At 37.8% G+C, this 16763-nt stretch overlaps 1 protein-coding gene across 2 annotated transcripts in view; it reads left to right on the plus strand.

Annotated features, from left to right (window-relative positions):
- Window positions 1–16763, plus strand: part of PTN (pleiotrophin) — a 106668-nt gene that overhangs the window by 71742 nt on the left and 18163 nt on the right. For both annotated transcript variants that reach the window (XM_023514233.1, XM_003791592.2), the window contains exons 2-4: window positions 9836–9951; window positions 10753–10926; window positions 12921–13082. In XM_023514233.1, the coding sequence (XP_023370001.1) occupies window positions 9837–9951; window positions 10753–10926; window positions 12921–13082 (451 nt within the window). In that variant the 5' untranslated portion in view covers window position 9836. The remainder of the gene's footprint in view (window positions 1–9835; window positions 9952–10752; window positions 10927–12920; window positions 13083–16763) is intronic.

Raw genomic sequence — 16763 nt, forward strand, 5'->3', positions numbered from 1 at the left:
AATAAAAATGTGATATTTGCCTAACAGACCTTTTGGCTTATATCCTTAGAAGAAAACTACTTTTTCTTTCATTTTTTTGAGACAGAGCCTCAAGCTATCCCCCTGGGTAGAGTGCTGTGGCATCATAGCTCACAGCAATCTCCAACTCCTGGGCTCAAGCAAGTCTCCTGCCTCAGACTCCCAAGTAGCTGGGACCATAGGCGCCCGCCACAATGCCTGGCTATTTTTTGGTTGCATCCATCATTGTTGTTTGACAGGCCCAGGCTGGATTTGAACCCGCCACCTTAGGTGTACGTGGCTGGCGCCTTAGCCACTTGAGCCACAGGCGCCGAGCCAGAAGAAAACTACTTTTAATAATTCTCTTCATTTCATAAGCAACATGGAGAAAGTTGACTTAAATTTAAAAATGAATTACTCTTAAATTGGGACCTTTTAGGTTTAAAAGCAAAAGAATTATAATGTCTTATAGGTGCTGTCTAAGGTAATGTCCAGTGCTCTGCAGATGCCCTGGTTTTGTTGTTGTTGTTGTTGTTTTTCCATTTCTGTGTGCTCCCCACCTCCAGTCTTCAGTTTGATTTCGACAGCCAGAACCAGCTCCTGTTCTTCTAGGCCTGCCCTCTGGGGAGAGATAGAAAATCAGCAAATAAAAATAAAGGTATTATACATCCTACAATAATTCAAGCTAAGGAAAAACAAAGGCAAGTGAAGGGGGTGGATGTTTGTGGGTGGGTGCTATTTTAGATGCCTGTCTTTAGCATCTGTCTCTCAGGATAACTTTGTTATTCACTACTTAATTTGTGTATCATAATTATAATGTGTGGTTTCACTTTAATTTCTTTATTTTTTACTTTTTAAATTTTTTTGTTTTTATTAAATCATAACTTTATTAAACTTTTTTGTTTTTATTAAATGTACTTCATACATTTATGGGGTTCAGTGTACTGATTCGATATGCAAAGCAAAATGCTTACATTGAACTGATTAACACATCCATCACAATTATACTCTTTTCTTGATAGTTTTGAAAGGTACCATTGCATCATGCACATTAGGAGAGGTGGTTTCAGTTTATCTTAACCTAGTTTTTGAGGAGGAAGTAACTGTAAAAGAGAGTTAATGGCTACTATTTATTGGGAAAGAAGGAAGAGAGATTGAAGGAGTTTAAAGATGTGATGGTTCCTAGTGATAGTGTTCTAGAGAGCTCCTGTCATTTCCTGTTCCAGTTTGTATGATACATTTTATGGAATCAATATACCACTTGCACATTCAGAGTTGTCAATGAGGAGACTTCCATGGAATGGGCATGGCATGGTGTGCTTCAAAGATAAAGATACTAGTAACTTGACAGGCTTCAGTGGGGGTGAAATCCTTGAGCTAAACCCTGGAAGCTGAAGGTCTGCCAGGTAGAGGGGTTTGGGAAAGAACTTCCAATCACGTAAAACACCGTGAGCAGAGGACCAGTTCATTAAAACATTTCTGATATTAAACAATCATAAGTACTTTTTTCTAGCTAAAGATACATAAATTGGATAAAGGAAGGGAGGGGACAGAGTAAAAGCCGTGCCTCTGAGAAGGAAAGCTTCTCAGCATCTAGACCCCTTGGCTTCAATGAAATGTGGATTAGAAGAAAAGGAACAAGACAGCAGGAAGGAGAGTTGGGACACTGTCCTACAGTCTTCTAATGGGGAGAACAGGATTGCCATTTTGCCCAGTGAAAATTTAGTATTTGCCTTCTATTATAGAGAAATTCTGTCCAAAACGTCAGTATGTTGCCTTAGTGCAGTGACTGAGGAAGGGGCAGGGAGGCTGCAGTGTAAGTTAGAAAAGCAGACTAAGAAAAAGCAGGGTGGTGGGCAGAGTGCAGGCACCGTGCTTCTCACTTTTCATACATAATCTCTGGTTCCCAAACACTGTGGGACAGATATCAGACCCTAAGAAACATAGCCAGAGTTGGAATTTTAACTTAGGTCTGATTTATTGTAAAACCTATACCAAGTTGTAGCAGATAAATATAAGAGAATCAGGAGGAAACTAGAAAATTCTAAAAGTCATTCTCCACATCCACTCCAACATCTATAGTTTTGGGATTTTGTTACTCAGTACTATTATGAAACCAATTTACAGTCATTCACACTTTCATATGAAGAATAGATGACAACTATGGCCCAAGATGAAGGAGGGAGGTGGGGGAGATGGGAGGGAGGGAGAAGGTCAGATCGAGGGAGGGTGAATGGTGGGATCACACCAGTGGTGCATAATGCAAGGGTACATGTTGGATCTATTAGTATAGAGTATAAATGTCTTAACACAATAACTAAGTAAACGAGATGAGGTATATATTAACCAGTGTGATGTAAATGTTCCTAAGTCTGTATGAAATCAGTACACTGTACCCCAAAAATGCATTAATGTATATATGATCTATGTGTTTGTGATTTAATAAAAAAAATTACTGAGAGAGAATTTAAATGAAACAGTCGATCTCTATTTCCTTTGGCATATAATAAAGTAGTAAAGGAATAATGCAAACAACTAAAGTCCCTTTTGAACTTATTTGGCATCCCAAAATAATTGAATGGTCACAATCATATTATAAAAGGTAAACAAAATGTATTTCCTTTTAGTACATTTTTTCAGTTGATTTATTTTTTTTTTGTTCTCCTTCCTGTACACTTTTGTATATGTAGAATTAAATTTAAAGTACAAGGCAGTTTTCAAGAAGCCAATATATCCTTGTCAAGATTAATAGAGGGCAGAGGTGAAAGGGTAGATGCTTTTAGTCAAAATGGTTTTTCTACTATGTCACCAAATCAGAACACATGAGAATGCAACACTGTGATGTCATGTTTCAGTAAATAAATGGTAGTCATTGTATTTCTTGGGTGAGGCAAACATTTCCTAAAACTGTTATTGTTTGGTGCGCTTCAATTTTAAATTAGGACATGAGGCATTAATACAGATTATAAAGTGGTAAGATTTCAGGTTTGACCAATATTAAACTATTTCTGTCTTGTATTGGCTCACTAAGTTAGTTTGATGTTGGTCAAACATAGGGATCTTACGTGGATCCAGAGATTGCATTAGAGTGGAGAGAACCAGGTGAATCAGGAGAAAAAGTGGATGGCTATTACTTAATTCTGGAATTACAAAAGCTGGGAGGCAAAACATGACCATTTAGTCTCCTAAAAGAACAAAGAGGAAGGAAAGGTAATAATTGAGGGCTGGGATGCAAAATACAAAGTGTATCAAAAAAAAGAATTCATTTTAAGGAGAAAAAAACACTGTATTAAGATTGTAATACTGGATCTATACCTATAAAAAAGAGGAATTCAAGTCATGTCTGAGCACCTCTTGTAATTGCAGAAGTAAACACAGCTTGAGTATTACAATTTCAATACAGTTTTTTCCCATCATAAAATGTGTAGGCATTTTCTTGGCACCATCTGTATCTGTCACTAGGAGATGCCACACTTTGTTGGCTCTTTCTCAGTCACGTGCATGAAGACAGCCAGGACACACCTGCCTACTTGTCTATTTGTTTACTTGTTATTTCCTAGCTTGCCCTTAACTATTAGAATCAGAGGGTCAGGAATCCCGTCTATCGTGCTCCAACTCTTGATCTGCATTGCCTAGAACAGCGGTTCGCAACCTGTGGGTCGCAACCCACAGAAACTGTATTAGCGGGCCGTGGCATTAGGAAGGTTGAGAACCACTGGCCTAGAACAGTTTATGCTACAAAAGGTTCAATGCTTATAAATAGGTGGTATTTGAATAATTTAGAAAATTGATACACACTTGTAGTGTTTCAAATATCAGTGAATATTAACCTAAGTCAACATTTGTGACATGACTAAAACAGGTGCTAAATATGATGAGCAATATTAATATATTTATTATCTGAAGTGCCCCTGACTGATGAGCTCAGGATTGATCTTCCTTAAACTAAGTTAAAATTATTTCTGATACCCTGGTACTTTTTACTCCTTCTTCATGCTTTTCTGTTTAACAAAATCATATCTTACCACTAAATAACATTATTTCTGGTATGTATAAAAAGGTAGGCATTTGACTCTATGACTAAACTAATTAATAAAAAGATAATAGTTGATACTCCATTACGGAATATCTAGCTATAAGTGATTTTTGTCTACTTTATAAAGAACTTCAGGGAAATTAAATCTTTGGCCTTACCTGAATCCCTATCCTAAATTTATTTACAATCAAGAAAGGAAAATCCAAAATAATTGCCTTTCCTTATACGTCATGGCATTTGGTGATGCCATGAGTATAAGCATCCTTGTACTTCTCACAGGATAATGAATTACAATTGGCCATTTATTTATCACTGAAACTCTATTGGAGTGCAGGCTACATGAGAATAACTCAAAACTCTATCTCATCACTTGTCACTGTTGAAATATTGAGTACATAGCTCAGTGGCTGACACAGGGTAGAGGCTTCCAAAATGTCTTGTGAAATAGTGTGTTAATTTTGGGAGGGAAGAGGTGTCAAGATGGTTTAGGGATCTTCCTGTACCCTTACATAGAAATAGATGGAACAGCTTGATTGACAGCAAAACCAAAAACCCAAGGGCAAGATTTGAAGCAAAAACCAAGACAGATTTTTTTCCACAAACCTGAAAATAAAGTAGATGGAAGCAGCCCACTAAGAACCATCAGACAGGCATGTTATCAGTGCTTGAACAAGGAAGGCACAAGGAAACACAAAATCACCCATGGACCTGACAATGGGAGACCCTAAAAAAGCCCCCATACGCACCACAAATCCTGATGGGCCCATTTCAGAATAAAAACTGATCCATGGGCACTCCTCCCAGGACAGGAACCCACAGTGAGGATAATTTGCTGGGAATAAAATCAAACTGATTTTGATTTTATAAAATATCAATCTATCATTGCTTAAAATCTGGTGATCAATGATAGAAACAAAAGTCCAAATAAAAGCAAGGAAAGGAAAACAGAACCTGGAAATCTCAGAAATAGTGTAGCTGCTATAGTTTACCCATCATACGGAAAGAACAGAAGAACAAACTTTGTGAAATTAGAAAAGCTTTGTGAACATGAATATGAGCCAGAGCAATGTATTAAGGTCAAATCCCATGCAAGGTAACTATTAAAGGAAGAGAGTAAAGAGATAAAAAATAGATTAGTATGTCTATAGGCATGAAAGAATTACCCAGCATAAGAAACAACAAATCAAAATTTCTCAGAACATATTGTTTCAAAATGAGATAAAAAAATTGGAAAATGGTACAAAAAGTAGAAGAACCTCATAAACTATAATTATAAAAACTCAAGAATGAAGGGATACATACAACTTTGGTAAGAATTAGAAATAGAAGAAAAAATATTTAGAAATGAAGACTAAACTAGAAAGAACACAAGATCAAATAAATACACATAACACCTTAAATAAAGAAAAGATAAGAAAAGCAATTTCTTTAAAAAATATAGATGCAAACTACTGCGGCCTCTTTGGGAAGAAGTATGGAGAATGCTCAAAGAGCTAAAAGTGAACCTTCTATTTGCTCTCACAATTCCATTACCAGGTATCTATTCAGAATAAAAAAAAAAAATACTGTAAGGACATTTCTACTAAAATCTTCAGTGCAGCTCAGTTCACAATCAACAGATGTGGAATCAACCCATGAATGGATTAATAAACTGTGGTATATGTATGACAGGGAATGCTTTTTAGCCATAAAAAATAGACTTTACATTTTTTGTATTAAACTGGATGGAGTTGAAGAACATTCTCCTTAGTAAAGTATCACAGGATAGAAAAGGAAGTATCCAGTGTGCTCAATACTAATATGAAATCAATAGAGAGAAAATAATAAATATTTAAGATAGGCAAAGAAAGGAGCTCATAATTATCTGAGAATATTGACCCAAAATGAACAACAGTGAGTCATATTAACATGTTAGGAGAAATATTGCCCTTAAAAAAAAATCTTTGGGTGTCTCAGCAAAAACAATACTATATTTATATGGAAAAGAAAATTAGATTGTAGATAAGTTTTTCTACATTTTAATGTCTTTTAATCACTGACCTTCAAACCTCATTGAGATAACTCAACAAAACCCAGACTCCAACACCTATCTATGGGGGTCTTCAACTTATATCTTAAGTCCTATAAAAATCAAATCTATAAGGGCAAGTGGAAGAATGATGGCTACAGAAAAAGTGTATAAGAAATAAGTAAACTGATCCAAAGAACTGAGCTAATCTAGTAAGCCTTATTCTCCTATACTGTTTTACTTTCTTCCTTGGTGTGTAAAATACATCACTATCCTGGTCACTTCCTTAAGATCCTTTACCTGACACCTACTTAGTGGAGACATTTTGCAAATAACCAATCAGCAATGCAAATATCACAAGCAGGGGGAACTGTAATCTGCACATACTCTAATTACTCGAGTATTTGGTACAGCAGAAAGGCGCCAGGAGTCTAACTGGGTCCTGGGTGTGCGCGCTTAAGTTTTTGGATAATTTTAATTGCTGCATTTCTAGCTCCCCTTACTCTATTCTTTTAAATAAACTTTATTTATTTTCTCTACCCAGAAAACCTAAGGCTTGAGTAGAATGACAGGCAAAATAGGAGGGAAGGAAGCAGGGATGGAGAAGCTATTCCCCCACTCAAGGCTCCTGCTGATCACGTTTACACAGGAGCCTCATTCTACACATGGACTCTTATGCATTTTTTTCTTAGAATTTTTAAGAGCTGAAATCCACATTTTTCTATTCTCATGATCATGAATTGTTATGAATAAATATTGGAAGCAGAGAGAGTGCATTTGAATTCTACTCTCTCTCAAACTCCTGCCCAATTCTTACCTTCCCTCTTTCCACCCAGTTTGTATTTCAGTTATAATACCTTGTTACGTAGACAACTCTACACTCAAAATTTCAGATGATTAGAAATTTTGACTTGAATGTGTATTTTTTCCCTTGAAATATGTGGAGGTAACTTGATTAAGTGAAATATTTTTGAAAATAATGCTGAAAGTAAGAGCTTGATGATGTAAAGCTGAGGTTGAAACTCACAGCGATAATCCCTGTCTATTAATAATTCTGGTGTGTGTATGTGTAATTGTGTTATTTATGGAAAGAACAATTCTATTTCTGCTAAGTAACCACATCCCCTTAGTGGGCTCTGAGCATGTCTGGCTTCTATTCCTGCTGAAGATGTTGTTGTTACAAGACCATTGAGAACCATTCAATTGCTTGGTCAGAAAGTTCTCTCAAGAGCTATGGGAATTTCAAAACTCTCATGGTAACATAACTCACAACAGTCTAAATACTTAAGGTATTTTTAGGAAAATTTTGAACAAGAGACAAATTCTAACGTGGCAAAAATTACATTACCACTTAAAAGTTCTGAAGTGAGAAATTAATTTGCTTTTTAAGAAAATTCAAATGAACAGTTTCTTCCTCCAGAGTGGCTAGGAAATGAAGGAGAGCCTTCAGGGACGAGGGAAAGACTTCCCACTTTGGTTAATCTTGCACGTAATAATTTTATATGACATTTTAATATGTTGTGAAAGTGTGTAGGCATGTTGGTGCAGCAGAATCCTTGACTCTGAGAACTCTGAGGAACCCTCAAATCAGTAAGTCTTGACAGGCTTCTCACAGCATTTGTGCTAATGGAAAACACAGGAAAAGCCTCATAATTGATAGGCAATTTTCTGTCTGACCATCCATAAAGTATAATTGTAAGAATTTAAGCATTAGGAAGAAGAGCAAAATATCCAATATTAGATTTTGGAAAGTGTTAGAGATGATCAGTAGGTAAGCACGGCTTGCAACTCCGTGAAAAGAACCAAATGACCAAAATATTAATTTTAATTTATAAGTGAAATATGCTTCATCCATACAAAGAAATCTAAAGTTAAAAAAACAAAACACTAATAGGGGAAAATATGTCCAACCTCACAGAAGAGGAGACAAATTCATGGTGAGGATACATTTCATAGATATTTCTGAATGAAAAAATAAATTACAGAACAAAAATGGTCTCAGTGGCTTATAGATATGAAAGGTTTTATTGTCTTTACACGAAAGAAAATATAAAAACATTTAAACTAAACTACACATCAACCCAAGTGCCCATCAACTCATGAATGGATTAATAAACTATAGTAGTATATGTATACCATGGAGCACCATTCAGCAATAAAAAAGATGGAGACTTTACAACTTTTGTATTTACTTGGATGGTGTTGAAGAACATTCTTCTAAGTATTGTAAGAATGGAAAAGCAAGTATCCAATGGATTCAATAGTAATATGAAACCAATAGAAACAACGATACCCCCACATGAGAGAAAAACAATAAAATTCAAGTGGTGGGGGACAGGGAAAACGGAGAAGGAAGAAAGGAGGGGGCCTGGGAAGCTCTCACCTAATGTGCACAAAGTAAGTGTAAAGAGCACCTCCCCTGGGTGAAGTGCGCAACTGCACCTTGAACTTTACCCAAGAAAGGCAATCAATGTAACCTAATCATTTGTACCCTCATATTAATCTGAAATAAATAAAAAAGGCACATTGATTAAAATGAAAAAGAAGTTATACAGTCTTTCTGTGTAACAAAAACATTTATAACCCTTTTATATTTTGAAATAAAAAAAATTTTAAAGTAAACTAATCTATTACCACTTCCAGAAAAAAAAAATCCTCAAAGCCAATGACCACAGGTCATTACTGTCATTTGTGTATTAACTATAAAACACTATTAACATAACAGATGGAGGCAAGGTGCTGTGGCCAACAACTTGGTGCAGTCACTGGGAAGTAGGTTGTCCTGGGGCTTGGACTGAGGTTTGTCAAAAAGTGATTTGGCCAGGCTGACCAAATTCACCCTAAGCTGTCATAGTTGGCTTCCAGTTCCAGGAGAGTCTTTCTAATGTTACCTTGGGATTTTTGAATCACATCAATTGTTGAAAATTTCAAATTATGAGTGAGTATAAAGACTTCACCATATGCTAGAATCAGAGGCTCTGTAGCACAACTGAGTTTATAAGTGTGTCTCAAGTGTGTTATAAGCATGTCAGCTTTGCTCTGGGCTTCACTGTGTTGTAGATCAATAGATCATAGAATAATGATAAGATGTAGTCCCAGCTACTTGGGAGGCTGAAGCAAGACAGTCGCTTGGGCACAAGGATCTGAATTTGCTGTGAGCTATGCTGTGAGAGGATGAAGTGAGACTCTTGTCTAAAAAATAAAATAAAACAAAATACAATAAAATAATAGAATAATGATAAGATGATAGTAATAATCATGGAAGATGACTAAAAAAATTCAGACATATCCATCATTATGAATGCATCTTAAAATAAGCATATACTTGTATGGATATTCTCTTCATTACGTCCATTCAAATTAGTCCTGTGGTCTACAATATCATGGATGCTTCTAGGAATCATCAGGAATTTCGAAGATGGCTACAGTTGCTGATGTTGTCAGAAAGAGATGCTGTCAGCATGACTTACTGGAGGAGCATGCTCAAATATATGCCTTCAAAATTCTTTCTCTTCCATTATTCTTGAGTCATACTTGGCAACTGGTCATGAAATCTCGTGTGGAGAACTGTTGTGTTTTCAGTGAATATGTGACTGATTGCAGAAGAGCACTTATTTCAGGGGCTGTTGGTGAGAAAAGATAAAATTCTGCCCGAGATAGAATAACTGATAGGCATCTTTCTGAAGTCTAACATTCCAGAAGTGGAAAGTGGAGCCCTTCATCCGGGAGTTCAATGAATATTCCTCCCGACCGAGGTTAATGCCACCTTCTTTTCTTTCTCTGTTTATTCGTAGAATGCAGTCTCAACAGTACCAGCAGCAACGTCGAAAATTTGCAGCTGCCTTCTTGGCATTGATTTTCATTTTGGCAGCTGTGGACACTGCTGATGCAGGGAAGAAAGAGAAACCAGGTAAGCCATGGAGTGGAGAAGGCAAAATTTTCATTGACTAATGTCCTCCCAGCCCAACTCCATATTCTCCCTCCCTTCCTCTTTCCCTCCCTTCCTTTCTTCCTTCCCTTCTTTTTCTTGTTTTATTCTTTCATCCCCTAATTATATAGAGGAACCTAAGAGACAGCCTTCTTTCACTGTAAATCCTGGAGTGTAGACAGTGATGATCTTTATAATCAAATAGACAGCTACTATGTGTAGAATATCGACAGACAGAAGATGCTTTACTTACTGCTCTCTCCCTCCCTCTAGATTTTAATGTTTGCTTCTAAATTTCATGCTTATAATGAGGGAAACTGAAACCCAGAGAGCATGAAGCACCTTTCTATGCCTCTTTTATGGTCATAAGTAGGCTGTGGAACTGGGAGCCTTTTTAAGTCTGCGATCCTCCATATTTCAATAATGCCATTCCATCTACAAGACAGACAGGGGTATCAACTTCATTGAAATGGCTAATCTGACAACTGCTACTTGTAGTAGAATGTTTCCTCAGTTTTTTTGCTTCTAAAAGATGATGCCAGTAAATTTTTTTGGCACAATCTCCAGCAGGTAGTAAGAACTAAACTAATGTAGGTTCTAACTCCTTTCTTGGTTTTCTTTCTTTCTTCGTTATTTATTGACTCAATCATTTAGCTAACATTGGTCATGTTCCTACTATTTACTGGGCAATAAGGATTGAGGTGGAGAGCACAGATCCCGTAGCTACATCTAGGAGTTATAGAGTTTTCTGAATGCTGATTATTTTTCTTTCCTTCCTTCCAGAAAAAAAAGTGAAGAAGTCTGACTGTGGAGAATGGCAGTGGAGTGTGTGTGTGCCCACCAGCGGGGACTGTGGGCTGGGCACACGGGAGGGCACCCGCACTGGAGCTGAGTGCAAACAGACCATGAAGACCCAGAGATGTAAGATCCCCTGCAACTGGAAAAAACAATTTGGAGGTAAGTCTCGCTCTATCAGTCTACTGATTTAATCTACTCTAAAATAATTCCTTAATTTCCCACCACATGTCTTGTTGAGGCTGAGTACATTTTATTTTAAATACATGTACTTGATCACAAAGTGCAAAGACATCCTGCATAAACCAGGTTTCTCCACCTTGGTGCTAGTGATATTCAGGCCCAGAAATTCTTGCACACGTTGTCCTTGTGCACTGTGGGATGTTTAACAGCATCCCCGGCTTCTACTCACTGGTTTTGAGCAGCACTCCTCACCCCCACCAGTTGTGTAAGCTAAAAATGTGTCCAAGTCTGTGTGGTCAAGTGTCCCCTGACAGCCAAAATCATCCCTGATTGAGAACCATTGCCTTACTAGTTGGGACGGAAAATACGCCTTTGGTTCATTGATCCATCTTCTCTCTCCTTTCTTTCCTTCTTCTACTTCTAAGTTCCTTCTGTTTTTGTCTCCTCTTTTCTTGTTCATTCTCCTCCTTCTCCCCATCCCTGTCTGTCACTTTCAGGTCCTCTCTCCCTTTGATCCCTTCCACCTTCTGTCTAGGTTCATAGATTTACTTATCAACTCCGCAATCCTGCTCAAAGCCACTTTTCATCACTTTTTTTCTCAGTTACCACTGTTAGCCTCACAGTAGCATGACTGAGCTATTTGAGACAGGCTTCCTTAACACTTTTAACTTTAAACCCACTATTAAAATCCCAAATAACTTCTTTCGTCCACGTGCCAGATCTTTTGTCTTTCTTTGCCACAGCTAGACGTGATGTTTTACCAGTGTTCTACAGAAATCACTATGACCTATAAGCAAATGAGAAGTAGTAATATAAACACACTGATCTTTTTCTCCCTCTGTAATCTTTAGGGCGTTTTGTAATGGAGATAAGTTCTATGAAGGCATGATAAGCCACATTCGTTTTATTTTAAATTATATATGGGCACCTTAAAGATACATTTATAAAAAGTTTAAAAGGCCTATCTTGAAGGATTCATATCCAACATATTAAGGAACTCTCAAAACTCTAAAATAAAAAACCCTGATAATTCAATATAAAAGTGGGAAAAGACATTACTGGACATTTTACAAAGAGCATATATGGGTGTCAAATAAGCATTGGAAAAGTTTTTCAGGAACTGGATATTAAAATCATGATTAGCTGTCACTATATACATATCAAAGGGGCTAGCTTAAAAGATATAATGATAATACCAAGCAATGGTGAGGATACCGTGAAACTAGATTAATCATATATTGCCAGTGGAAGTGTCAAATTGTTCAACCTCCCTGGAAGAAAGTATGACAGTGTGTTTTTTTTTTTTTTTTAACTAAATTAAACATGTGTTTACCATGGAACTCAGCAGTTTCTTGGGCATTTCTCCCAGAGAAATAAAAACTTATGTTTCCACAAAAATCTGTATAGGAATATACATAGCAGTTTTATTTTTAATAGCCCCAAACTGGAAATAACCCAGATTTCCTTTAACTGATGAATGATTAAACCAACTGTGCTGGGTATGTATTATATCCATATCATGAAATTCTACTCAGCAATAAAAAGAAAAGGGCCATTGATACCTTCAACTCAGCTGGATCTCTGGGACAATATGTTAAGTAAAAAGAACCCATCTCAGAAGTTTACATACTGAATAATGCCATTTATGTAACATTCTTCAAATGGCAACAGAACAGATTAAGAGGTGACAGGGATTAAGGAGATGGGAAAGGAGGAAGGTGGCTAGTCCACGGCTATGGAAGATGATGCAAGTGACCGTGTGTTAGAACCATTCTGTGTATTGATAGTGAGGTGGTCATATGCATCTGCAATGTGCTAACACTGCACACACATATACACTCTGTGCATTATTTCTTAAAATTACACATGAATCGACAATTATGTCAACACAAAATATTAAAAACAAAAGTATGCCTTTATTATCATGGCAGTGGGATTAAAAAAAAATCTTTTTGGTCCTACTTAACCTTTAGCGGAGTGCAAATACCAGTTCCAGGCGTGGGGAGAATGTGACCTGAACACGGCCTTGAAGACCAGAACCGGAAGTCTGAAGCGAGCCCTCCACAACGCTGACTGCCAGAAGACTGTCACCATTTCCAAGCCCTGTGGCAAACTGACCAAGCCCAAACCTCAAGGTAGGTACCTGCTGTTATATTTTAATAGATTGATTGAATCAGGCAAGATTTTGACATGTGGAAACCCACGTTTTCTAGAAAGAAATCTTCATTTACATACTTTAAACAAGCAAAGGAAAAGTTCCATATATAAGCATCATAAAAGTACTTTTAAGCAGGAAGGCTACGAATTCAAATTGAAATCTTCTGCATAGAGGGGAGAGTTGGTGCAGTCTCTTAAAGCAAATAATTTAGCAAAATATGCCAACTAAGACCATCAATGTATGGCAACCATACATCCCAAACTCTAATTTTGAGCTACAACATGACAATGAACAAACTTATGATGTATATGCAAAGCAGAAAATTTTTAAGTCAAGCCTTTCCCAAATTATATGAAATACAGTGTTCGTAAAATCAGGAAATTTTTTTCTATTCCCCTTTTTCTACTGTATAACTCGATGGGTTCTGCACTTTTTATACTTCTTTCAAAGTCTTTATATTTTTGAGCTGGATTAGTTCACTGACAAGATTCATCATGTAATTCTAAAATGATGGAGATCTGTCTTTCTCAGAAGGTTAGGTCATATTGTAGAAGGTAAACTAAAACCAAAATAACCATTTATCAAGGTCATGATTTCATACAAATACAATCCAAGGAGAGGGAAGTCAAAGAGGAATTAAATTATTTTATTCCCTGTGTGTTATGGGCTGAATTGTTATTCCCTCCACTCATATGTTGAAGTCCTATTTACTAGTACCTCAGAATGTGACCATATTTAGAGACAGAATCTTAAAGAGGTAGTTAAGGTAAAATGCAATCATACAAGGGGTCCTAATCCAACATGGCTAGTACACTTATCAGAAGAGATGGGGACACAGGCACACCTGTAGGGAAGAGGTTGGAAAGACATGAGAAGATGACCAAGAACAAGCCAAAAAGAGGCCTCAGAAGAAATCGACCCTGTTGATACCTTGGTCTCAGGCTCTGGCTTACAGAATGGTGAAAAAATCAATTCTCTTGGTTAAAACACCAACTCTTGGGTTTTGTTATGGCATCCATAGCCAACTATATTATGGGGTCCATAGCCAACTATATTGTGGTGGACCTCAGTGAACTCTAAACTAATATGGACTTGAAAATTAATATTGCCAGGGTGATTATAAGGAGAAACTCTAAAAAATGATCATATAGTGGCTTCTCATGATAATTGAGAATAAAGAAAAAAAAAAAAACCAGAAGCTGAGGATTGGCCAGTTTTCTGCTGATGGTCAGAAAGAACTCTGTTCACAGGCCTGGCTTTTGGGGTTCTAATAGATTTGACTATGGAAATGGTTATGTACAACTTCAGATGGCTGGGCATAGGCTAGGCCTGTAGATGGTGAAGGGTTCAGACTGCCCTTCCCAGATCATGAAAATCTCTGCCTCTTGTAGTGTGTTTCTGGAAGGCATGAGCAGGCTTGCAGTGAGTACTTGTGCCAACTTTAGAAATGTCGCTTGTCCCAGGATAGCTACATGGATCTAGTCAAGATCAGTAGCCATATCTGCTAAGTGAAACATTTCCAAAAATGGAAGAACTCAGAGAAATGGTCTTCGGAATAATTTATTTTTAACTCAACTGTAGAACCAAAATATTTGGTATAAATATAGAATGGAAAAGAAAAGAAATTAAGGAAGTTTCCACGTTCTAGCACAGTAGTGCTCAAGTTGAGCTTCACATTAGAATATTCTGTGGGAACTAAAAAAAAAAAAAATCCCACTGCTCAGGCCTAACTCAAACCAATGAAATCAGCATCAGTAGTTTTAAAATTTTAAATGCTCCGTAGAGGATTTCAAGATGTAGTCAAAATTGAGAACTTCTGCTCTAGTGAGAAATTCATTAACAAGTGACAATGCTCACAGGCACCATGACACACCTGTGAACATGCACACACACCCCCATGTACGTGCACACACACACCTGTGAACATGCACGCACACACCACCATGTATGTACACACACACCTGTGAACATGCACACCTGTGTACATGCATGCACACACCCCCATGTATGTGCACAAATACACCTGTGAACATGCACACATACACCCACATATGTGCACACACACCTGTGTACATGCACACCCACCATGTACGTGCACACACACCCATGTACGTGCACGCACACACCTGTGTACATGCACGCACACACACCCATGTATGTGCATGCACACACCTGTGAACATGCACACATACACCCATGTACGTGCACACACACACCTGTGTACATGCACACACACACCCCCATGTATGTGCACGCACACACCTGTGAACATGCACACATACACCCATGTATGCGCACACACACATTGTGAACATGCACATACACCCCCATGTACGTGCACACACACACACCTGTGAACATGCACACATACACCCATGTATGTGCACACACACACCTGTGTACATGCACACACACCCCCATGTATGTATACACATACACCTGTGATCATGCACATACACCCATGTATGTGCACACACACACCTGTAAATATGCACATACACCCCCATGTACGTGCACACACACACCTGTGAACATGCACATACACCCCCATGTACATGCACGCACACACCTGTGTACATGCACACACCCCCCCATGTATGTATACACACACACACCTGTGTACATGCACATACACCCCCATGTATGTGCACACACACACCTGTGAACATACACACATACACCCACGTATGTGCACAGACACCTGTGTACATGCACACCCCCCATGTATGTGCACACACACACCTGTGTACATGCATGCACACACTCCCATTTATGTAGACACACACACCTGTGAACATGCATGCACACACCCCCATGTATGTGCACACACACACACACATCCTTGTTCTTATCTGTGGAAGAAAGAAGCAGTAGCTTAAAGAATGGAGATAATGAAATGGGATGGTGATTAGGAGGGGAAGGGTGGAACTGGGTGGATATGGAAAATGTTGAGAAGTATTCTTAAAGAACTCAAACTAGACCTTCTATTTGATCCCATAGTCCCATTACTACGCATCTACCCAGAAGAAAAAAAAATCATTTTATCATAAGGACATTTGCACTAGATTGTTTGTTGCAGCTGAATTTATAATCACCAAGATGTGGAAATAACAAATTGCCCATCAACCCATGAATATACTAATGAATTGAGGTATATGTATACCATGGAATACTATTCATAATAAAAATGATGGAGACTTTAAATCTTTTGTATTAACCTGGATAGAGTTGGAAAACATTTTCTTTACAAGAATGGAAAAGTAAGTATCCAATGTACTCAGTACTAATATGAAGCCAGTAGACAATTAATACACACCCACATAGGAGAAAAAATCAATTTAATTCAAGTTGGGGGGAGGCGTAAGGAGAGGGAGAGAGACAGCTGGAGGGAGGGAGAGTGGTGGGCTCCCACCTAACTGGCACAGTGTAAGAGTTTATGGCACACTCCTGGGTGCAGGGGACACAAGTACCATAGGGACCTCACCTAACAAATGCAAGCATTGTAAGCTAATCACGTGTCCCCTCATACTAATCTGACATAATTTTTAAAAAAGAAAATGTTGAAAAGTTTAAAATAAATAGGACAAACCAAGAGTTTTGAATTAAGAGAGGTCCCTGAAGATATCCGGTAAATACATTGAGTGTGAAGTCGTTCTTT

The sequence above is a fragment of the Otolemur garnettii genome, unplaced genomic scaffold (genome assembly GCF_000181295.1).
Source record: "Otolemur garnettii isolate 467f Iridium unplaced genomic scaffold, OtoGar3 scaffold00049, whole genome shotgun sequence".
NCBI lineage: Eukaryota > Metazoa > Chordata > Mammalia > Primates > Galagidae > Otolemur > Otolemur garnettii.